The 25,219-nt window shown below is 41.3% G+C and overlaps 1 protein-coding gene across 1 annotated transcript in view; it reads left to right on the top strand.

The window, feature by feature from the left end:
• LHPP (phospholysine phosphohistidine inorganic pyrophosphate phosphatase) overlaps positions 1-14,039 on the top strand; it is a 171,133-nt gene extending 157,094 nt beyond the window's left edge. The window contains exon 7 of the mRNA XM_034777139.1: positions 13,677-14,039. Within this exon, the coding sequence (XP_034633030.1) occupies positions 13,677-13,773 (97 nt within the window). The 3' untranslated portion in view covers positions 13,774-14,039. The remainder of the gene's footprint in view (positions 1-13,676) is intronic.
• The last annotated feature ends 11,180 nt before the right edge of the window (positions 14,040-25,219 follow it).

The raw sequence follows: 25,219 nt of genomic DNA, 5'->3' as shown, positions 1-25,219 counted from the left end.
CATAGAAGATTAGGATTGGAAGAGACCTCAGGAGGTCATCTGGTCCAACCCCTTGCCCAAAGCAAGAACAACACCAACTAAATTATCCCAGCCAGGGCTTTGTCAAGCTGGGCCTTAAAAACCTCTAAGAGTGGAGAGTCCACCACTTCCCTAGGTGAACTTTATGAACATTAATTAATTGGGATTTATCCCAGATCTGATACACTCAGATAAATGAATAAATCTGATATCCTCTGATACACTTTCTCTTTGGTTTTGAGCAAGTCCCTTAAACTTTCCATCTGGTGATATTTGTTTACTGTCACTCAGGGATGTTATCAGGATGGATGAATTAATTAAATAAAGTGTGTAAAGTGCTTTGAAGACAAAAACCCTGTATAGGTGCTTAAGGCATTATCACCATCATTTTATTATATTTATTTAAGCCTTACAATACCCATTGGGAGACTGGGAAGGTTTTTATGGTACCTGTTTCACAGGATGGTAAGCTGAGTCACAAAGAGGTGAAGTTACTTGTCAGAAATCAAACAGTGATTCAGGAGTAAAGCGAGAAATGGAACCTGAGTCCTGACTTCCAGTCCCCTGCTCTAACTACTGGAAACACTCCTTCCTGTCCTGTGTCACATTGCCCACCTTCTTGCTAACGCTTACAAAATCATCTTGTGTTTTCAATGTTCCTTAGAAGATTTTCAGAAACGATCTCCATTGAGATTAGTTTTCTGATTTATCTTGCCTGTGCTCTGCTTTCCGCCTTGATTTCTAATAAGACCTGCTTGATCCTCCTCCTCCCTTTCCCCCAAATAGTTTTTATCACCATCTCCTCTCCCTTTTGCTGTGTTTTTTACGTTATTCCTGAGGGAAAGCCCTGCGCTTTGAATGCACTCCATTTGAAGGGTACGGTTGTGCCCGAAGCAGTCTGTGAATACAAATGGGCAGAGGCCACAGCAGCATGTCCTCTGTAAGGGCATTCTGCATTGTCAGAGAAACCTCTGAAGGATTCCTATCCCTTTCATAGCTGTCAGCTTCCTTTCCCCTCATTCTGCACACTAGATGGAAAAAAAACAGAGTGCCTCCTTTCACTGTTACCGAGTCAGGAGCATGGGAAGATGAAGTGGCTCTCAGATGTGGTAGGAAGCAGAGAGGGTAGGAGAACGGCTACTAAATTGGGACAGTGGGTAATCCTTTGGCTGAGAGGAACCCTAATATGCAGGGGGTAGGGTTGAGGGAGGGCATGAGGAAGCCATACATTCTACCATGGCACCACTATATTGTATCATGACTTAGCCCTGTTAGCTCTTTTTTCTTCGTTTGCTTCAGATTGCTGTGAAATACCTGCACTTCCCAGGTGTTGGAGGGACTGGGCCTGCCTCCCAAACAACTAAATTGCACTCAAAGATCTTTTAATAATATAGGTCTTAAATTTCATGTAGATGGAACATGAGCAGGATTCTCTCCCCACTGATTTTAGTCTTAGCAATTACATAAACTGCTTTTAATTTCCTCATGTCCTCTTATATGTTCATCAAGGAACTGGACAGACCCAAGGTCCAGCCACAGTCATTCAAGCCTGGCATCCCAAACCTGTCTGTCTACCCTCTCCCCACATCCTGAGGGAAAACAAAGGAGCTGCAACATTGATAGCATTCTAACCTTGCTGCTGGGCTGCCTGCCATCCAGGACTATGGCTCTGGGTTTGTTCACAAGTGCATATGTCCATGTCTCACCACCCTGTGCTGCATTCTGGTGAATAGGCGGAGCACTGAAGTATAATCCTGCTCTCTCAAGTACTTCAATTCAGAGCGAAGGATTTCAGTATACCTCAGCACCCTTCCTGCCCACAGGGCTAAAGCAAAGGGAGGTGTGGCATGCATGCGTGTGTTTGGACACCGAAACACACCCACTCAGTTCTAATTTTAGGCCTCACTGAGCTCATTCTTTTTAAACGAATATTATCTCTAGAGTTTTATACACAAGGACACCCCCTTTAGCATCACCAGGCAGCCAACTGGCTAGGAAGCAAACAAATGAGCATAGTGCTTCAGGTTTCAGAGTGGTAGCTGTGTTAGTCTGTATCAGCAAAAACAATGAGGAGTCCTTGTGGCACCTTAGAGATTAACATATTTATTTGGGCATAAGCTTTCATGGGCTAGAACCCACTTCTTCAGATGCATGGAGTGGAAAATACAGGAGCAGGTATAAATATATGAAAGGATGGGGGTTGCCTTACCAAGTGTGAGGCCAGTCTAACGAGATAAATCTATTAACAGCAGGATACCAAGGGAGGAAAAATAACTTTTGAAGTGATAATGAGAGTGGCCCATTACAGACAGTTGACAAGAAGGTGAGTAACAGTAGGGAATAATTAGTATTGGGGAAATTAGGTTTAGGTTGCGTAATGACCCAACCACTCCCAGTCTTCATTCAGGCCTAATCAGATGGTATCCAGTTTGCAAATTAATTCCAGTTCTGCAGTTTCACATTGGAGTCTGTTTTTGAAGTTTTTTTTGTTGAAGAATTGCCACTTTTAGGTCTGTTACTGAGTGACCAGAGAGATTGAAGTGTTCTCCTACTTGTTTTTGAATGTTATGATTCCTGATGTCAGATTTGTGTCCATTTATTCTTTTGCGTAGAGACTGTCCGGTTTGGCCAATGTACATGGCAGAGGGGCATTGCTGGCACATGATGGCATATATCACATTGATAGATGTGCTGGTGAATGAGTCCCTGATGGTGTAGCTGATGTGGCTAGGTCCTATAATGGTGTCCCTTGAATAGATATGTGGACAGAGTTGGCACCGGGCTTTGTTGCAGGGTTTGGTTCCTGGGTTGGTGGTTTTGTTGTGTGTGCAAAAAAAAAAAGTTATTTTTCCTCCCTTGGTATCCTGCTGTTAATAGATTTATCTCGTTAGACTGGCCTCACACTTGGTAAGGCAACCCCCATCCTTTCATGTATTTATACCTGCTCCTGTATTTTCCACTCCATGCATCTGATGAAGTTGGTTTTAGCCCACGAAAGCTTATGCCCAAATAAATTTGTTAGTCTCTAAGGTGCCACAAGGACTCCTCATTGATAGTGCTTCAGTTTAACTTGTTCAGCATGCGTATGTTTAAAAAGTGAACTTATTTGCCTCAGCAAATGCTTTCCAACTAGGCAGGAAAGCAGAGATCTAGGTAACTAGTTCCTAAGATTTGTCTCTTTTTTTGATTTACGGGAGAAAATACTTCCCTAACCTCTCAATCCATTTGTTTTCCTGCATTTTGATGGTTTGTTTCCTGAAGAAACACTCTACCTAGTCTGTTTTTCTGCTCTGTTAAAACTGTAGCCTTTTCACATGATATGGAACAATTAAGAGGCAAACCCACAGATTTCCCCTAGATGTTAGCAAACAATTTGGCTGTTAATTTAACCTGTTTATGGATTCTTGCATGTAAATTAGATGCAATTAAACACAATTAAGCTGCGTGTGCTGTTCTGGGAGGTAAGAGAAGCGAGATGGAGGTTGCTAGGAATCTATGACATAGATGACTTCTTGTGCAGGCTTGTTTTCTGTTGCTCTTGCAAGTGCATTTACCAGAAACAGAGAGTGCAGTGAGGTAGTTACCAGTACCACATCCATAGAGGGTGTCATTATGATATTCCTTATTGTTAGATCTTTTTGTGGAAGTGTTTCTTAATCTCTGATTAAAAAATCTAATAATAGAAAAGAAAGCATCTAATAATTAGAGACAGACCCAAGCTTTTTCTTGGTTATTATTTGTATTATGATAGGGCCTGGGGCCCCACCTAAAGTTGAAAACCCATTGTGGTAGGCTATGTGCAATTATAGAGTTAGAGACAGTACCCTGCCCCAACAAGCTTACAGTTAGACTAGGCAAGACAGGGAAAGGATGGCAAACTGAGGCATTCTGAGATTCACTGACTTGCCCAAAGTCACACAGGAATTTTGTGGCAGTCAGGAATTGAATCCAGCTCTCCTGAGTCCCAGTCTAGTGGGTCAGCCACCAGGCTATTCTTCCTCTCTTCAAAGGGAGTTCTGCACATCAGTCTGATGTTTGATCATTGCACAGATCTGATTATGTAGTTCCCCAAAGCTCGAAGGTGCTTAGATTTGGAGTTTTGGTCCCAGCCCATTATAGAGATAATGGTCAGCTACAAAGCTCAGAGTCAGATTCAAACCTCTTCAAAGTTGGGAGCTCAGTTCTGTGGTTTTGGTGCTGGTTCATCTCAAATTATAATGTCAGAGAAACATACTCTACAGACATTTACTAACGATGCATCGACGTGCTGTCCATCATAGTGATTTATTTGGATTTGCAGTGCTGAACTAATTAAATTACCCATGTTGGACTAAAAAAAGAGTTTCTCTTGTAGCACTCAGTAAAATTATTGCCTCTGTCTAAAGAGACTAGCAAAGGTTAACAGTATCTGTTTACATTGCTAATAAAGAAAATCCTGTTAAACTGTGTCTGATGCCGTTTACAGGTTCAGTAAGAGTCCTGAAGAACACATTGCCAAGAGAAACGGTTTTAGACTTTTTAATCTAATTTTATGTGGGGGGAGTGTATCCTGTTTAATTAGCGAGTAAGTGGGAACTGTGCTCTGACACAAAGAGATTCCCCTGTATAAACGCAAGGAGGTTGTGTGGAATGATGTTTAGCTCTCACAGTGCTATATTGCAGAAAAGGTCAATGACAGGGGGACACATATTGTTACAGATTAGATTTGCCAAATGACTTCAGCATTGTACACTGGAATGCAAGATCATTTGTCATGTTCACATTAACATCTGTACCTTTCTTTGGCCCTGCATGCTGTTTTCCTTCACACCCCTATTTTTAAGGAACAGTGCAAGTAGCTAATTTTAATCCATCATGTCAATCATGTGTTAGTTGGTTACCATCTGCTCCTATTCTCTGAAGTCAAGTTTCTGCTGGTCTAGTTGAGGTTGATCTGAATAATCTAACTATTTTCATCCCTGTGGCCATGGCAATCCATGTCAACTGTCTCAGTTTACACTCTCATGTGTTAAGCCTTTTATATTTTATCCACATAGTGCTTCAGCTCAGCTGTTCCCATTTCATTCTTCGTATGTTTGTTAAAGAGTAATACAAGCAAAGTACTTAAAAAAGACATTCCAACCAGCATGTTAGTTTCTCTAGTGCAGAGTTGTATGATCACTGTGTATACAGTGTGAAGTAACCCACTTGTACTTATGCAGGGGGGTTGCTATCAACTTCTCAAACTGCCTACATGATCTAATAACATTCTGGTTAACGTACATTCTAAGACTTGGGGTCCTTTCTGATAAATGGTTCCTTATGATTATGTGTTTAGGGGTTCACCCCCACCAAAACCAGACACTCACCTGGAACCACACGTACAAAGGTACACATTAGCCGATCCTAAAGTAATAATGGACAAGAATCATTTGGGGGGAGGGGGGGGCAGTAGTTACACTGAAAGTGTCCATTGCATATGAATAGTCTATTATCCAGTCCCCCAAAACATCCTCTTAAATGTATAATATCTCATATGTATATAGCTGTATTCATTTCAGAGAATCCCAAAGCACATTACATACTAATGTGCAAATAATACCTGGATCACTTCATTCACCACAGCTATGCATTGTGGTGATGACCTGAGGTCAGAGACTCAAATTGCATTCCTCACTCCCACCAAAAGAAAAGCCCACATGGGTAGAGACACTGCCAGCTTACTTTCTGAGTGAAGATACTATAAATATGGATTCAAAGAAAGATCCTTGATCTCTGGACTGTTCGGATTCTAACAAGGCAAAATGACTGCATGAGAAGACAGAGATCCCCAGAGTTATTCTGGGTAGCCCTGAGAGACTTTTAGGAAACTGACAGATTACTACATCTCTGTCACCATTTGGAATTATAGACTGTGACTCACTTGTACATAGATTTTACCTGCTTTAACCTCTCATTAACTCTCATTCTGTTTCTTAGCTAATAAATCTTTAGTTAGTTTATTGTAGAATTGGCTGCATTGCATTACAACATTGTCTTTGGTGTAAAATCTGGAGTACCAATTGATGTGGGGTAAGTGACTGCTCTCTTGGGACTGGGAGAAACCTGATGTGGTGTGATTTTAGGTGTAAGTAGCATTGTATCACAAAGTTCAGTTAGTCTGGGTGGCAAGATAGGCTGGGGAGTCAAAGGGGTCTGTCTGTGACTCCATAGGAAGACTGTTACAGTGATCCAGGAGTACACATTTGTCACTGGCTTGGTGAAATCTAATTATAGAACATACCCGACCAGTTGGGATGTCTGCCCTTGTTTTCTGACAGTCTGTCCTGAGATAGGCACTCACAGTTGTGAGCCACCCCAGACAGCATGACTTTTACTCCTGTAAAAGTTGCCAGGTGACCTTTAATGACCACAGGTGATCAGGACTTTGGTTTTACATTTTATCTGAAAGAGGTCACCTCTGTTAGCAGGTACCCCTAATACCATGATAGGCCATATCTATTGATTCAGTATGAAGAGTAGTTGAAATCATCACCACTATTTTCTGAACTATCCTAGTATTCCCTAGCTACCTCACTTCCAAGTATTGATCTAGATAGACCCAGTTTAGCCTGAGAGATGTGAAAGGATCAAAGCATTCAATGCTCTGGCAGTTGACTTTTTAAAATAGTGAAAATGAGAAATGGTTCCTTGGAGAACATAGTGCCTAGTCCTTTGATACTCATGAGTGATAACCGAGTCAGGATCTGTTTGATTGTATTTGGTGTGATACAATACAATCATATGATGTGATGTTCTGATAATTACAAACTGGCCTTTTAAACAACATATTCACTTGGGGTGACATTCACCTTCTGTGCAGAGGGCCAGCACAAGGCCCACGCACCACTAAGTCCCATCTAAGCTCACAAAATAACATTTAAGTGGCACATAAGCCTTATGCTGGCCATATGCATAGAGCATGAATTTCACTCTTCATGAGTACTTGAGAAAAGACAGTGGGAAAATGTCTCGTGCCTGGACATTACTAAAGTTCTCCAAACCCACCAACTGCAAGCTGTAGACAGCTTTTCAGGAGCGTCTTGCACTGTTCTTTTTATACACTGGAGCAAAATTAGGCAAAACTCCCATAAACCTTGTATCCTAAAATGTCCCACTCTTGTAGCTTCGCCAGTGGTATTAACAGTCAAGTACTGTTGTATACAAGGCTCCTATAGCCACCAGCATGTGTATCGTCAGGTTGTGTAGGCTTGTTCTGTGTAGGGTTAGACAATAGTGCTTAATACGCCAGCACATGCCAGAACCACTGTCTCCACTAGCACTTCCAGAGTGGTGGAGCAATAGCAACAGGGGGAAAGTTAAGCAACAATATTCTAACGTAGAGGGGGTAACTTCAACAGGAGTTTGACAGCAGCCGGGCTGCAGGATTGGCTGGTGTGTCATCGCTCATTCCACAAGGGAACTCCTACTGATGTCAATGAGAATTCCCTGCATGGCAAGAGTGCTAGCTATACACTGAGACCAAGCAGTCATGATGTTGTAAACAAACTGGGAGCCCAGTTTACCTGCCTGAGAGGAATGAAAGGCTCAGTCACTGCTGCAGGGACTTTGAAGCCGTGGTTCTAGTTCTAGGTATTTCACAGCTGAGGCTTGGAGTACTAAGCCATCCTCTCCAGCTTTGTTGTCCCTAAAGACTGCATCAGTATTGGCTGTTACTCTGGAGGTAAATGTACATGTTTCTGTAATTTAAATGAGAACGCTCCTTCTCTAAGCAGAATTTAGTGCTCATGAAAGGTGCCAGTCTTTTGGACCTCAATGGAGGGAGGGGAGACTCCTTACAAGAACCATCAGTGGGAACAGCAATGGTCTCCCCCTCAGGTGCAGAGGGCGCTGAGTGGGGGTACAAAGGTATCAAACTTTACTAAAAGCAGAAAAGAAAATGGGGAGGATGGAGCAAGGTCAAAGGTGAAGTAGGAAGGAGCCAGTGGGGACAATGGGCAGAGAACCTGTGGCAATGTCCACTGCCTCATGAAGTATGACAGATTGATAGTCCTGGAGAATGAGCTTCTCTGTTCAGCCTCAACAGGTACGTTACACAACCTGGGAAGGACAATCTGTACAGCTCAGAGGGTAGTTCACTTTCGGTACTGATTCAGTCCTTGTCCCGGCCACTTGGGGCTTGTCTTCACGGGAACACTCAGAAAAGTAATCCAAATTAACTTTTAAAGTGGATTCGTTAAACCACATTAAACCCCTGTATGGATTCTCTTATTCAGAATGGAAGTGGCCTTAATTTGATTCAGTTTAATTCACTGCCAAAGTGACTTAGGGTCACATTTCAAAGGTATTTAAGTAGCTAAAGATGTAGGTAGTCAGTGAGACATGAGCTCTGAAGGGCTGGGTTTTGAAAGGTATCTATGCGCCTACAGAGGCAGATAGCTACCTAGTGGGATTTCCAGAAGTGCCTGAGCAGGTTCAGCACGTAACTCCCATTGAAACTCAAGGGGAGTTAGGCACCTAATTCACATAGGTGCTTTTGTACATTCTATTTGGTGCCTATCTGCTTCTCTTGGCATCTAAATACTTTTGTAAATCTGGCTCTGCCAACATCACTTTTGAAAATGGAACTTGGGCTCCTAAATCACTTACACGCTTTTGAAAATGTTACCCTTGTCATGAGCTTTTTAGTGCTATTGTTTAAGATTCCATTGGACAGAAAACTACAATGGCCAGTATTAAACTAGGGGAAAACCATGATGGTATGCTTGGCTTTTGAGATCTACAAGGCTGTCTGCAAGCTGGAGAAAATGGCCAGCTTGTGTGTTGATGTCAACAGTACTAGAAATTTCCCATTTTACAATTAGCAGAAGGGGATGGAGCTGGACTGTTTGTTCAAGATTCCTTGTTCTGCTTCACTAGGGAGTCATGGTGCAATAATAAGAATATAAATTACTATTTTATTTATTAGTTTCCCCTCACGTAACGAAGGTCACCATGAAGCAACTTCAAAAGTACAATGAAACAAAACAAGCAAAATCCCAAAATGTTAAACCAGTTGAAAATAAATAAACCCTCTGAACCTCTTGTTGCTGTAGTTACTATTTGTTACCATTTATTACTTGTATTGAGGAGCTCTAGTCACAGCCCTGGACTCTGTTGTGCCAGGTGCTGTATAAACACAGAACAAAGAGACAGCCTCTGACCCAAAGAGATTATAATTTATTGCTATTATCGTAGCACCTTGGCACTCTAGTCATGGGCCAGGACCCTATTGTGCTAGGTGCTGTACAGATACAGCAAAGCACATAAGCACCTGCTTAACTTCAAGCACCTGCTTACGTCCCATTGACTTCAATGGGAATTTCTCCTGAATAGGAGAAATACATATCCATCTATCTGTGTTTTATTTTATACAATACAAGTAACATATTGCAAAGATCTCTCCTAACCAGAGTTTGCATTGTACAGAAAGCCAATTGCCATCCTGAGTTCACATCCAGAATGGGTACCAAATAGATCGTTTTAGTCCTGTCAGTTATTTGTCTGCAAAACAGAATAGAAATGGTCAGGCTGGGATAAATGGGAAGGGTGCTGCAGATGTGGACGGGGAGTACATTAGCAGAGCTGTCTGGGAAAGCTTGCAGTGCTCTGGCGTATGTTGTGCTCGCTCACACCTTTTCCAGACATTGCTTTCAGAGTCCATCATTGGCACTGACAGTCACCTGATATTAAATCATGCCTCTTGTTAATTTTTCCACCCCTAAAAGGTTTTCCTCAAGCAAATCAGCACATGTGAAATCACCCTGTGTAGTGGAAGGTCCCCAGCTGTGCAACTCTCTCATTCTCACAATCTGTTAATCTATGTAATGTGTCCACATGGTACTTGGATAGGTGTACAAAATAAATACATTACCTGGGACTAGAGTGTTGAAAGCAAACCCTGTCATCTGAGAGCTGGGCTGACCAAGTAAAAACAGTCTGACCTTCTCAACCGCTTGCTGCTTGTGTCAGAAACACAATTGCATCTTATTGTACATATTCTTTTGTTTGCTGAATATAATTAGCTTTTATAAAATAATAAATGATTGACCAACATAATGACTTAGCAGTCAATTAATTCAGAACCCATTTGTGCAGTTTTTCTAAAGAGATGCAATTATTTTAGAGTATTGTTAGTCTATTTCAACCACTTCCTAGCAAACAGCACATTAGTGGTTTTCTAGCACTGCTAATAGTATGAGACTTAGCTTGGGTAGCTTTAGCTGTCTGAGGTACCCAGCCTCCCCTTGAAAATTCTTCAGAATTGGAGAAGTCGCCTATGGACGGATTTTCAATCATCTTTGGTGGTACTGCAATGTCTTTGTACATCAGGGACATCTTTAAATTGGTTAACCCCGAACAGTAGCGTATCTGCAATTAGTATTCCAGTATTCAGGCTGTAAGCCTAGCTTGCCCTCCTCCAAAACACACACACAGCATTACCTTGATCAGTCAAGGGTACAGAACCTTATGTTACAGATAGATCATCACTGGAGTGTTAGTTCAGCTAAGCATTTCTTATTTATTTTTTATTTTTTTCTAGCTCAGAGAATACAGTTTACTTGAAAATTCCTGTAAAAGTTTTTCTTTTTCTGAACAATTCTTACATACTGGTATTTTTTTCTGTGAACGTGAGAAAAGGAGCATATTTTAATGTGTAAAATGGAAAGAGGTCTTGTTTTTTTACACTCTGAATATCTACTCAGGATGCAAATGAACTTTCTGTACAGTTTGATTTCCGGTTCGGAAAGAGGTATCTGCTTGTATCATATGAAGTGAAATAAAGATACATATCTTTCCTTGGGCAAAACTCCCATTGAAGTCAGTGGGTGAGTATGGATAGCAGGACAGAACTGAAGTCTTTATTTAATTTTTAGTGGTTTTATATTTTTTGGATTTTGCCCGTTTTAGTCCGTTATATTTTATAAGCTGCTGTCCCATGTGTGACGTGAATGCTTATTTGGGTTAGGAAAACCTAATAAATGAAGCTGCCATCATCATCACTATTATTATTGCACCACGACACTGTAACAAAGCAGAACTAGGAGACTGAAGCACTGAGTCATGCACTAATCTTCTACATTTTAGATCAGATATTTCTGTTACAGTTGATACCAAAGTACAATCTGCTTCATGTGGCTATTTCCTTTGTTTTGCAGGTTGCTTTGTCGATCTCACAAACAAAACCAAATAGCAAAGTAATATTTTTCCGCTAGCTGCATGTTGGCCTTTGTAACCTTCTGACAAATGAAATCTCAACCAGCACGGGCTACTGAAAGAGGCTATTCCCAGCTCCTTTGTAAGGAATTCATGTACTCAAAAACTCTGAGAACTTCTGAAAAATGAACAGCAGGAAAAGGGCTCCAGGGAGCCCTAGTTCAAAAACTGAAAAATAATTTGGGACTCGTACTGACAAGTACCCACCAAATTCTCCACATCACAAATAATAATAATCTCCATGGCTACCAGACATCCGATGGGAAATGCATCTTCCCCCATTAAGACAATAACCCTCACTAAATAAAGTGTTGCCCTTTACAGAAGAAAATAGGGAACTGAGAGGGAAGAGAGCTGGACAACTAAGCTCTCGTCTCTTTTCAAGGATCTTGGAGGGAAGCCATTAAGAATAAAATCCATGTATTTTCTGATTCATAACTCAGCCCAACAGGCATAATGTTGACACATTCAGGGTAAACCCTTAGTCCCCCACCAACTGAAACTACATAGAGCCCACTCATTTTTCCAGGCCAAGAATTAATTCTTTTCTGTAATAGTAAACTGAAATGCTCATAAACTTTATAAAATCAGAGGCATGCAATTTCTAAAAGCTCTTGCTGATATAGATAAAGTGCTATCTAAGATACAATGCATTCATTTTGGCTAAGTAGTTAACTATATAGACCATCATCCATACAAGGTATCACAGAATATTCCCCAGCCAAATCATCTGTCCGTGTAGATTCGTGAAAGATATGTAGAATATAACACACAGCTAAGATCTGTAGAGATGGTGGCAAAAAGAGGGGAAAAAGAATATGAAGGCAAAACTTCAGGAAAAATGATTGAGCTTGGGGAAAATGTCAGAGTTAGCACACAGATTTGTCCCTGGCTCTGCCACTGGTCTAGTGACTCACCTTGGGCAAGTCACTTTGCCTCTCGGTGACTCTGTTTCCCCATCTGTAATATGGGGGTGATGGTACTGACCTATTCTGTGAAGTGCTTTAAGAGCTGCAGATTGAAAACTTTCTATTTAAGAGCCAATTATTATTGCTATTTATTATTAGAGTGAGGACTTGGTGTTATCTTCAGCCAGAGAAGAGAGATGGGGCTTTCTCATGGGATTTGAAGAGCATCACATGAGATTAATTAGGTGCAGAGAGCTAATGCAGATGATAGTGGAAGCATAGGGAAAGAGCTACCTCCCAGACGCAATAAAGAGAAAGAGAGTGGGGACAGTTTGGCATTTCTCCTCAGAGGAAGAATTCTGTGACCTTAGGGGGAGTGACTCCACCTCTCTGTGCCTTAGTGTTTTCTCTCCATCCTTTGTCTGTTTAGAATGTAAGTTCTTCAAGGCATGGACTGTCTCCTACTCTGTTTGTACAGTGCCTAGCATAATGCAACCTCATTTTGGTTGGGTCCTGTAGGCCCTGCCATAATACAAATAATTCTAGTAACAACAGCAAAACATATTCAGAAGTAAACTAGGATGAGATTGATTGATTTATCCGCCATAATGGAAGGACACTAAAGAAAACTAATAGCTGCACACTGGGAAGCATGTGAGAAGGAACACCAGCTCACACTTTTCGGTGCCATGAAAAAGCTTGTGGAGGCCCTCAAACTAGAGCTACGCAAATAACAGATTTTTCAGTTTGCTGGCCATTCTAACAAATCAAAACATTAAAATTGTTTCCGGTCAACCTGAAAACAGTTTTTTTCAAAACGTTCAGTGAATCAAAAAGTAAAAGAAATCTTTTGGGTGAAACAGAACATTTCATTTCATTTTCAAGCTTTTGTTACATTTTTAATTTAAAAAAAATACAATGAAAAGAAATTTGGAAAAAAAAATCTAAATGTTTTGTTTCAAAAATGTCAAAACATACATGTTTTAATATTTTTCGGAGGTTAGGGGTTTTTTTTTTTAGGGTTTTTTCAATCAAAACAATTTGGTGAATTTAGCACAAAATTGCAAAATATTTTGGTGTCACGGAAGCTGCATTTTTTGCTGAAAAAAAGTTTTGGGAGAAAAATTTCGCCCACCTCTACATTAGATGTGACATTTAGATTGACTGGCTGTGCTGTTATCTGTGTCTTGAGTCGCTGAGAGGCATCCTTGCTAATTATCACAATTAAGCGGGTTTGGCATTTATCAGAGAAATGATTGAGTAGATTCTACTGTAGTTCTAACGATAGACAAGTGTCATCCAACAAATATTCCAAACCTGATGTGTGTCATTGGCAATATTATAAAGGTTTCATGGGAGTACTTACCAGACTAATGGATAATTGCATTGTAACAAAACTTAACATCTGCCCTTCTCTTCATGTATTTCTGAGAAACCATAATTCATTTTTATGTGCCTGTTTATGGAACATCCACTCCCACTTCTATCAGTGTCACCCTACTCTCTCCTCTGCAGGCCTTGTGATGAGCAACACCCGGAAGTGAAGGCAGATGGATATGTGAACAACCTCGCGGAAGCAGTGGACATTATTGTGAAACAGTTGCACAAGTGATCGTGCTGTAGAAGAGACTGATTTAAAGGCACAAAGAAGTTGGACTTGACATCTGAAGCCTAGCATACAGCTCACACACCAGGCTACCTCTTCCCCTGTTCAATTCATTTCCCTCTCTTCACCTAATTTCTACACAAGTAACCGTAGGAAACCAGTAATGCTAATAGTTTGTCATTAACGGCCTGATTTTCAAAGCTTCTCATTTCTAGGTACTAAAATGAAATGCCTTAATGATTAAAAACATTAAACCTAACAGGTGCTTATGACTTCCGTGAATCGTCTGATTTTCTAGCACCCGCGCATTCCCTTGAGTGCCATGGAGCAGGAAGAACAGATAAAATTAACTGATACAAGTGGATCTAGCACCACGTGGGCCAGACTCTGTCCCTACCTAGGGAGCAGTGGGTTGCTCCAGCCCCAGCATGGAGGAATCCAAAGGCAGCATAGGTCAGGCTCTAGGCTGCCCCTTTTTGTAGATGAGTGCAGAACTTTTATGTGTAAAATGCGTGCGCACACCAGTCCCGATGTGAAGTTTTGGGGCAACCCCCTCGTCTTGTAATGACATCCATGATTTCCACCTGGCTGGGTGTAACCATCTACTAAGAGTGGCGTCTTGTTCCATATTTCTCAGCCTAGTGTGTGGGTGGCTTTGAAGCTGCTCAGGGCAGCAGTCAGGACTTGCTATCAGTGGGATTTTCAGAAATGCTCAGCACTGGCCCAACTCCACTCCAACTGAAGTCAAAGTACAAGGTCTAGGGGCCACGTAAGTCCTGCTTCGCATGGGTGTCCTACATTTGAACTGTCAGCATCTAGTCATATTGTTTTAGTCTTCAACTGCTAAAAATAGCCTCCGATGCTTAGATGTTATTTTATGGCTGCTGGATGCCTGGCTTAATGATCTGGTGTTCGGTTCCCAGATTTAAAAAGCCAAGTAATGACTTTGCCCTGCATTGCTATTGCTTGAAAATCTTACTTGTAACAGGAAGAGGGTGGTGAAATCATCTGTGAATTAAATAGCACGCTGCTGCCTACATTAACTGCTTTATATTTTGCCCTTGTGGTTTTCAGCCATTACTAATCACTGAAGCAAATTAAATCTTGTGAATGTGCTAGGACTAATCCTGCAAGGTGCTGAGCACCCTCAACTCCTGTTGAGGCCAGGGGGAGATGAGAGCACCCAGAACCTTATGGGATTAGACCCTGATACATAGCACCTAAACACCTGGGGCCAAATTCACCCCGGATTGCAGTACCATGGACTTCACAGAAGCTACACCATGGGTGAATTCGGCCCAAAAAACTAGTGCCTGGGTAAAATGAACTCTCACGTCAAAATCCCTTGTGGTTACAGAAGAGAAAAATGCCTCATAAAGTAATAACAGAAAAAAGTGTGTACTATAGAAATAGATCAAGCTGTGTCTGTGGATAGAGTGGGGAAGGGGGAAGGCGACATCACTCCCATTGCATAGTCTGTATAAGGGACAACCACAATTACAATCTCTGTGCTCCACCGGCACCATCAGGGACACAGTCCAGCTCAGGGGGATGAGGCAGGACTAGAGTCATGGCACGGCCCCCTGCATCTGTCTCCAGAGTGGAATCAGTGCACCAGGAGAGCATGTGGCACCTGCTGCAGACTGTAAAAGTAGGTGCTCTCCTCCTGTGTGCCGGGGAACTCAAGGTAGGATTCCTCCCCGGCTCAGCCTCTGGGGCCAGGTGGCTCTCCTTCATCTGGGCTGGTGCATCTTGCACAGCCTAGCCCAGGGTTAGTGTGACATCTCTCTGGGTTCTCACTGCCCAAGATTGTGATGATGTCATCGTGGAAAGGACGATAAGGGAATTTTCCCATGCCTGGCAGTTTATTCAGGTTTCATGTTCAGATTTCCCCTTTTTATGCGTCTGTCAAACCTTTAATTGCATCTCTCTACATATTGACAGTTGTCTGGCGCTGCAGTGGTTTAGATTCTGGAGTTATTACAAATTGAGGAATAACATGATTGACAGGGGGTCTTTTGGTGGCTGACTTACTGAATGAATAAACCCAAGTACTGTGATTCTGACTCTTTCATTGTTTTTAGCCAACCAAGTTGTCCTTTATGCACCTACGGCAATTTCTTAGGGATTCTCTAAGAATAGGATTACAGGAATAGATAATATGTGGTGCATTCCCAACTATCTGTGCCTGCAAACTTAAGTTCATTAAGGGCCCCTGCACACCATGTTACATAGGCGATTCACTGCTGATGCCAGTGGTAGTCTGAATTCACTGGATGCCAGGATGATATTGTTATAGAGGTACCGTGGAAAAAATGCTTTAAAATGCAACAGAACAAGAATATCTTTGGCAAAGATGAGGATGGGAAACACACTTCAGCAGAAGTCTTGAAGCATCAAAGTTCCTGTGCACAAATAGCTCGAGGAAAATAAGAACATGAACAGCTGTTTTTCTACCTGTCAAACTGGGTGGAAACAGCTGCCAAAAAGCACAAACTAATCGAGAGAAAATATAAGATCCTTGTCCTATCATTCCAGTGACGACAAGTGAGAACATTATGTATTCGGTCACATCACACTGATTCTTGCCACTCAGAATCATTCATGGGGAGATTTTTCAAAGGCCCAAAGCATGTACTATGGGAGGGAATGTGGCTTAGTGGATAGAGCACTGGACTGGGACTCAGGAGAGCATGTTACAAAGGCAAGAAACATTAAGTGAACTTTACGGCTGTGGAGGCAGAGACATAGAAAGGTTAAGTGATTTATCCAAGGTCACACAGAGTCAGGAGCAAAACTGGGAATATAACCCAGGGCTCTTAGTCTAGTTCAGCTGTGCTAACCACTAGGCCACACTGTCTCCCTTAAGCCCACATACATGGGTTCTAACAGTGGGTTCTCTCATTTCTCTTTTCAGAGTTTTACCTTTAAAGGCTCCCCAAGATCATTTCACAGGGGAAAATTTGGGGGTTGAGAGGGGTCATCAAGATTTTGAGCCTTGCTTCTTTTACTGAAGGACTTGCAACCCGGTGTTAACGTGACTGGGCCCTGAGAACGGAGTGAGAATTTTTTCTACCAATCCTTATCAGACAGACAACTTAGGGTATAATGAGTAAAAGCAAGTGAAGGCAATGAAAGAAATTATGAGTTAAAGAAAAAGCTAAGAGAGGGTTAAAAATGCACACAGAGACTAGTGCTGGCATTTTCAATAGTAAAGAATGGTTTCAAGGCATTTCCTTTCAGCCTAGATCCACACCAAGAGAGAGTTTCAAACTCAAGCTTATAATGGGGGGAGGAAACGTTGGGGTGAAAGAGTTAAAGGGAAAATGCCCTAAGTTAAGAACAGATGGTTTGTTATGTGGGATTTCCCTTCCTGTCAAAATATCCTCTGCTGGTAATGTGCAAGGGGACAACAGACATACCACAGAGAGATCTCTGCCAACAGGAGAATAGAAGGTCTCCAGAAAGCCCTGGCTACTAAAAGATAATGGTCATTGAGAAGTTAACTCAACTGTGATCAAAACTGTCCTTGTTACCAGAGGACCCAGTCCCTTTAGAGAGCCAGAGAGGAAATTTACTGTTGCATGTCTGCTAGTTAAACAAATGCTATTGGCCTGTAGTATTATGGAAACTCTTCCGTTCCTTAGGGAGGGGGTTCTAGGGTTGTACAGATACAGAGTTGTATTTATTTCCCATTCCCCTCTAGATAAAGCAGTACTGGCCACATTAAAATGATTGCTGCCTCTTTTCTCCAAGAATGTGCTTGTGAGAACAGTTTAGGTGAGATCAAAAGGAGGTGGAATGGAAGTGGAAGTGAGGAGATTTTTGTCTCCCCTAAATGTACAGATAGTACCTCCCAACAACAAGTGACCGGCATGGCATCACACACAGATCTATTATACAGCATCCTTGGGTTTTGTCTATACATAGTAAAAGATCAGTCCCTTAGGAACTCAACTGAAGGGCCTGTGAATTGCCCCTTTAAAAAAGCTGCAACCAGCCAAAATCCCTAATCAGTCTGTCAGTCACCCAGCTGTGAATGAGTGGGTGCAGTCAACGGAGGGAGCCTTCAGGTGCATAAGAAGCTGCACTCAGGCAGTTGTGGGCCTTTTTATGGGGGAGAGAGTGTTTAGTAGTGGGAGAGACAGGACTATTCTGCTACCCTATGGCAAATTCCTTACCTGGCCTGTTATTTACAGACATGCCTCCCTTTTGGGGGAAGATGAGACTTTGTGGAGCCATCTTTTTTTATCTAGGTGATTGTGGCATAATTTCCCAAGGGTAGTGGTAGAAACCTCATTGCTCGAGACATTTAAAACTAGCCTGGACAAACCACTAGTAAATCTGCTCCTTGAAGTGTTATGCGCTGCTAGATAGGAAAGGACTAGCTGATGTAACAGGTCTCTTCTAGCTCCAATTTCTATAAACTCTTCATATAACACACAATATGAAGCTTTAGCCATCTGCACACACAGTGCAGCAATGTTATCCAAAGCTCTTATAAGAGCCTTAATAACAGAAGAAAACATCTGTAAGCTCTAATGCACCAGAAAAGAACCTAGTGGTCAGTGGGGAGGCTTTAGACAGCAATGGGGGGGAGCTTGGAGGTTGTAAAATGGTGGGGTTTGGCGGAATAAGCAGAAGGTTGTGAGTCAGGTCATCACCTCGAGAGCTAATCTGAGCTCTCCCACTGACTCTGTGTGGCCTTGGTGCTAAAATGCTGCGCCACAACCTTTTCTCAGCACTAGTCCCAGAACCTATCATGCAGGTATGGGCCCTTCTTTGCCATATTGGAGAAGGTGACAAACCACAGAAGAATGAGTGAAAATAGTTAGAAACTCTGGAGAGCCACCAAACTTAGCACAGTATTGTACAAATACATGTTCAGATACAGTGGAATGACACAGCTATTATAGGGCCAGGGGATGTGTGGGGTTGTATGTAATCACATTCAAATCAGTTCAGCTCAACAAGTTAGTAAAAATAAGCAAGTATGCTCTTGTTGCCTTCCTAGACTGTTTCTTGTTCATCTTCATTCAAGAGCAGTGGCTCTAACTACCAAAGAACTGGTTTAAATACTTTAAAGTTTTAGCATGTGAACAACCTGTAACAGAAAAGGTAATTAATTTAGGTAACAAACACTAATGAGGTGTTGGCAACTAACGAGTAGCAAATGCAGGCAGCTGGTGGGATTGGAGTAGCTTTGGGTGTGGGGTGTGGGCAGAAGGAAAAGATTAGTTCTCTTTCTGCTACCAAAATCTGACCCAAGCATTTCAGTTCTCCCAGGTGCTGTCATTTGTGCCTTAAATCTCCAGAGTCAGTAGGCGCAGACTTACTGTAAAATACCAGCTGTGCCTTGGGCTCTACTAGTCCTCCAGCCATCACTGTAAAATATTTGATTTTAAGCTATGTTGTGATAACCTACTGGTGTTATTGCCTCTGTAGATTGCAATGTTTGCTGTGGACCTGAAAGTCAAGTCTTAGCACTGTGAATATGCTCTATACACGGTCTCCATTCTTGCACTCTGGGGAGGGTATATCTTTCTGCTGGGGAAATTGCCCTGGCTATAAATGGTGCTAAAGTTTCACTGTAAGATCAGTACTGTCACTTCCTCATGACCTTCAGAATGGGGGTAGGGCTGCTTTTATAACTGAATGGTAATGCTCCTGCCATATTCTAAATGAATGTCTGTGTTATCTATCACTATTCAGTCTCACTGCATTGACAAGCCTTTCATCAAAGTCTCACTCAGGCTTCTGGGAGAGCGGCCACTGATTTTCAGGAGAGTGGATTACAGTTCTCTTTAACTGCGGATTAAAGAAAACAGAGTTGTAGAACATAAACCAATCCAGATCATGATAGGAAGTGGAGCACGCAGAGCATATCTCAGATAACTAAAATAGGTGTATACTGTAGTGTGAAGTTAAAAAGATTTTGCAGCTGCATTAATCAGCGCCTCTACCTCCTCAGGAAGGCGCAGGACTACTTTATAAATAGGGCTTTTCAATCACCTTCGTTTCCTTTACAGTATTTATTTCTATGCTCACCTCCAATTCTCTTGGATACCAAACACCCACACCACACCCTAACTACTGTAGCTACCTGAACCCTCTGACCCGTATCTGTTTGATAAATTTCCCCGTGGGAGATCTACTGGAGATAGCACAGTGCATGTTGCGGTAAATGTCATGTTAAGGGCACTCCAAGTCAAATGCCTCGCTCTGCAGCCCAGCTGCATCTACGCAGCAAATATGGCTGCTGAGAAGGGCTAAGTTGAGTTTACTATTTATTGCTAAAATGGAGCCAGTGTCCCCTCCCTAGACCTCTTTTTAAGCATTATTAACTTTATTTAAATCAGTCACACACTGACCCAGGGCTTTATAATATTCAAACACTGCCCTGTGATATTTAATATCCCAACTGCCGGGGCTGCTAACACCTAGTCAATATCAGAATACAAAAGGATAGGAGGGGCAGGTTGCTTGAATTCCTGCTCATTTTAATTCTCTCCTCCACTTGTTTTAGAGCTTCCTGTGAGCATTTCTTAAAAGAAATTCACAGGGTTGATTTTCAGAGAAGCAGGGCACATGCAGTTACCACTGACTTCGTTTGGAGTGCGGGGGGCTCAGCAATTCTGAAAATCAGGACCCCATACGGAAGCTGGCTTTGATTTCAATACCAAAGACAGCAGTTCTTTAAAACCCTAAAGATCAGGCCTTCTCTCCCCTCCCCACCTCTCTTCTCAATATGGTAAGAAAAACTGTCCCTACTCTTCGTCGTCTCTGATCAGCTGGGATTATAGGCATAAAAAACAATTTCCTTAACATCAGTAACTATTTAAAAAACAAAACAAAACTTTGCTTCACACAAACTCTTACAAATCCAATCCTTCCTGAACTTTCATCTGATTACAATAGAAACTCCATGCCCGCCTCTAAACAGCTTTAGAGAAAGAATGTGTCATCTAATCATACAGAACTGGTACTGAACTGCGTCACTCACTGCCTCAGAACTTCCTCCTAACTTGGCCTTAGGTCAGCTGCTGCCTGCTTTGTCTGGTTGTATGGCTGCAATTATCAGGAATTAGCTTGTCACACTCAAAAAATATCCTTTAGCCTTGATTTAGGACAGTGAATTAATAGGCAAATCCTAAATTCCCTTTGCTTTTTAACCGTAAGAATGAGCTTGTGTCTTAGACTGGACTGAGATGCAGATTTGTGTTCTAATGGGCCTCAGGCTTCTTGAGTGACCTTGGACAAGTCACTTAAATGTTCTCTGCCTCAGTTTCCCCATTTGTTAAATGGGAGTAATAATACATGGAAAGGGGGTGATGAGGATTTGTTAAGCAGTGCTTATAAACCATTTTAAGACCCTGGGTTATAAGTGCGAAGTATAATTTTTTTTGTAATGCCAGAACCTAAGCAGCTGGTGTGCTGTGGCCCTTTCTTATTGCACTTGTCATACGAGGGCATTTCGGGCCTGCCTCTTTGTACATACTGTAATACTGCATATTATGTACATTACTCATGACAATAGTAAACAGTGTAACAAGTAATCTCTTTGTAATGTTCCCGAGTGTGGTGTCAAACAGCACTATGTTAAAGCACATTAGCAGGGTCTATGCGGACCAACTAATGTGTACCACATTAGTGCGCCTTAGAAATCACACCTCCATTGCTGCCCCTTGTAGACAAGCCCTTCAATCCAAGTAATCTTTTCCAGTGTTTAATGGACAAACACCTATCTTTATTTTTATTAGAGGGGGGTTTACTAGTGGTTAAAACCAAAAATCAGAAGCCCTCAGCATAATGGTATTGTATGAAGTGAATTGAAAAATACTATTTAATTTTTTTTATCATTTTTACAGTGCAAATATTTGTAATAAGAAATAATATAAAGTGAGCACTGTACACTTTGTATTCTGTGCTGTAATTGAAGTCAATATATTTTAAAATGTAGAAAAACATCCAAAAATATTTAATATATTTCAATTGGGATTCTATTGTTTAACAGTGCAATTAAAACTGATTAATCACGATTAATTTTTTTGAGTTAATCATGTGAGTTAACTGTGATTAATTGACAGCCCTAATGTTGATAGATGAATACGGCCTAAGATAAGCCCACCAATATTATTATTATCTGCACCTTCAATTCAGCGGTCCGAGGACGGTTTTGGTACTCACCCATTCACCTTATTTTTGCATCCTGATCTCATGATGATACAACTACAACAACCCCACAAGTGCGCAGTGAAACTAATGTTATGCTGTTGTTGCATATATGACTTTTTTTTTTAAGCCAGCTTGACTGGTACTAATTCCTGGTAATGGGCAACATAAACCCTCATTAAAGATAGCGATCAAAAGTGTCACTGAACCAGTGAATTATCTAGTGGCTCTAAGTAGTACAGATCATCTACTATAAAGAAGGTTTAATTATTTTTGGCACCCAAAAAATCATGAACCAAATTGTGTATGTGTTGTATATGTCTTTCCATTATCCATTTGTTCTGTGCATCAATTCCTTATTTCTTTTGCTCGTATCTCTTAAATCATTACATAAATATGATACAAATGCACAGCAAATCAGAGGAAAGATAGTATTGTACTTTAATGCTGTAAGAAAAATGAACATATGTATGTTATATTAAGGTTCAGTGGGGGCAAAAATTAAACATGCCCTTCTAAACCCAAATATAGATAACTAATTATTATTTGAGGGGAGGTTACTAGATTTCCTTTCCTTTAAAGGAACAGACTCAATTGTTATCTTTCTTCATCAACAGTAAATTTGTGTCTGTTTCTGTAAAACTGCACAGAAATACTAGCCCTACCATGGTATGTGTGGGCAGCACCATTACTCAAGGGTTGTGATCCATAGGCTACTGGGAGGCTCATGAATGCAGTCCATGTGGAAGAGGTCAATGGCTTCCCATCACCATGGCTGCTCCAGAGTTTCCTGTGGAAAAGATAGAGTAGTCCCAGACTGTGATAAATTTCTAGTGGAATTTCTGCAGGGTGGTTAGGGCAACAATCCACCACTCTACCTAGTCTCTGCCTCTCCCCCACTGTAGAACTGGATCTGCATAGGTGTGTCTGTGGGGTCCAGAGAAAAGAGTGAAGCTATCACAGCGGTGGCTGATCTCCAACCTCTTTCCATGCAGGACAGGAAGGAAATTCATGTGGAGGGTCCTGTTTGTGTACAGATGTGAGGGAGATTATTTGGGATCTTGTTTTTTTTCAGGCACCATCGTTATTCCCAGAGATTTAAAAGGTATTTGTTGCCTTTGGTAAGGCCCACCTAGCCGAACAACCACAGCACAAAGCTCCGTGTCTTTATAGCAGGAGAGGAAGTCTTCTGTCAACACCAGCAGTACCCTGGTAATGGAGAAACATAGCAAAGCATAAACAAAGACCAGTGCTGGGCAGCCGGTTATTGAACCAGGAAGCTTTATTTACATAGTAAAAGTAACAAGCAAATTCCTGAGACTGAGTTGCTCTAGTGCAATAAAGTCATTGAGAGAGTACAAATCAGCAGTCTTCTTGACTTTCAGGTGAAAGAACAGTCTTTGAACAAAGATTACACCTTCTACAAATCCAACTTTGTATACATTTACGTACATTTGCATTTGTGCAATTAACATGGAGAGACTTACTTCAGTTCATAGCTTTCAGAAGGCTTTTTTTTGTCTGTCATCTTCTTTCGATTCTTAAACATCAAAAACAGACTCTGTAAAGCACTGCTACAATCCTAAAACGTCCTACATAAGTCCATTGTCCTGTCATCCAGGATTTTTAAACAATGCACTTGAAACACAACTTTATTGGCCAAATAGGCTATTATGTGAGAAATTACAATCTATTCTACAAATACTTCCTTTGTGTCTTCTTTTTTCCATCTGAAGATGTATTGCAATCTTTCATAGAACAACTTCCATGAGCTATACCTGCAAATACACAGCAAATTCCCTGTGAGTATGTTACCAGTGCTAACAAGAAGGACTTTATCCACTAATATACTTTTTAAAAATAATTTTATTGAATGCTGAAATTTTATTGCTGTTGATATTTTGCTGTCATCATTAAATGTCTGTAGTCCAAATTGATCCAGGTTCCAAATCAGTCACTGTCAATCTCCATGATGATTAGACTATTAATTACCTAGCATATAAAATCATTTGCTCCATAGTGCTAGACTCTTGCATATGGTAGGAATTCGAAGTATGGGTTATTCAACGCATCTGTGTAATATTGGTGAAGTCCTAAAAAGCTAAGAAATCCTCACCATAGGGATCCATTGTTTTTAAGCTGGTGTCACTGCATGTGTAAGATCTTGCTGAGCTTCCATCATGTTCTGAAGAGCAACACACCTTCTAATATTACAATCAACAGGATGTCCCCGGAATCGGAGGCACATACTATATTCTAGTTCAGATTTTTTTAATTGTTTTAATATACATATAAATCCGGAAATGTTTTACCTCTACAGAAATTTTTTTAAAAAGTAAGGCTTTATTAACCTGAAAATCAGTACAAAAATCATACAAAACAAAAAACCAACCCTCAAAACAAAACACCACTGTGGCCTCAAATTGTTGCTATCTGTAGTTTGTGTCTATGCTAATGTGCCCATCTAAGGCCATTGCTCGTTGTAGAAGCATCTTTAGTAAGGCAAACAGGTTGTGCTGCAATGTAAACTGTATGCTACTGCTATGTTGAATACAGCTGGGTAGTGATCCATTTGGTCACTTTCCTACTGTGCATGTTTTAACATGGCATAGCAGCCCTTTAAAAAATAAAAGCCCTTATGAATTAAAAGTCGGAGATATGTAAATACCAGAGTGCTTCTATAGCTCTAAAAGAAAACAACTAAAAAACAAGTCAGTCCAGGTTTTCACAAATCAGCATAGCAAAAGATACTCTAGATACTTCTAGAGAGATACTCTAGAAGCATTGTGGTGATGGTCCAATGCACTACATCTGTAAACCACTGCACCACTGCATCTGTGAGCTGTCAGGCTTAGGAATATTGACCTCTGGGGAGCTGTAGAGATCAGAAAGAAGGGGCTGCAGCAGCGGGATACACAGTAGAGAGGCAACCTCTTGATAGAGGAGAGGGAATGGGAACAAGATTGGTGCTGTAGAAGTTGGGGCAGTACTAACAGTTCAGGAGCCAGAACTGACAGTAAAGGTTTTGGGAGCGTTTGCACACTGTTCCATCAGTCCAACTGGTAGCTGATTTGATGTTAATGATGTCTCAGAGCTACGCCACCAGCAGAGCTTAGGAAATATCATTTGAGGGGAAATACCAGTCATTTCACTTGCACAGGAAGACTCAAAATAGTCACTGAAGCCAAATGGTATGATGTGTGGCTATAAAAGGTAAAATAGACACTAAAACATTAACAAAATAGTCTCTCATACAGTGAAGAAACCACCCTTCTTAGGC

This window comes from Trachemys scripta, chromosome 7, assembly GCF_013100865.1.
Source record: "Trachemys scripta elegans isolate TJP31775 chromosome 7, CAS_Tse_1.0, whole genome shotgun sequence".
Classification (NCBI taxonomy): Eukaryota; Metazoa; Chordata; order Testudines; family Emydidae; genus Trachemys; species Trachemys scripta.
The sequence above is the reverse complement of the archived record's forward strand: the minus strand, read 5'-3'. Positions and strand labels throughout refer to the sequence as shown.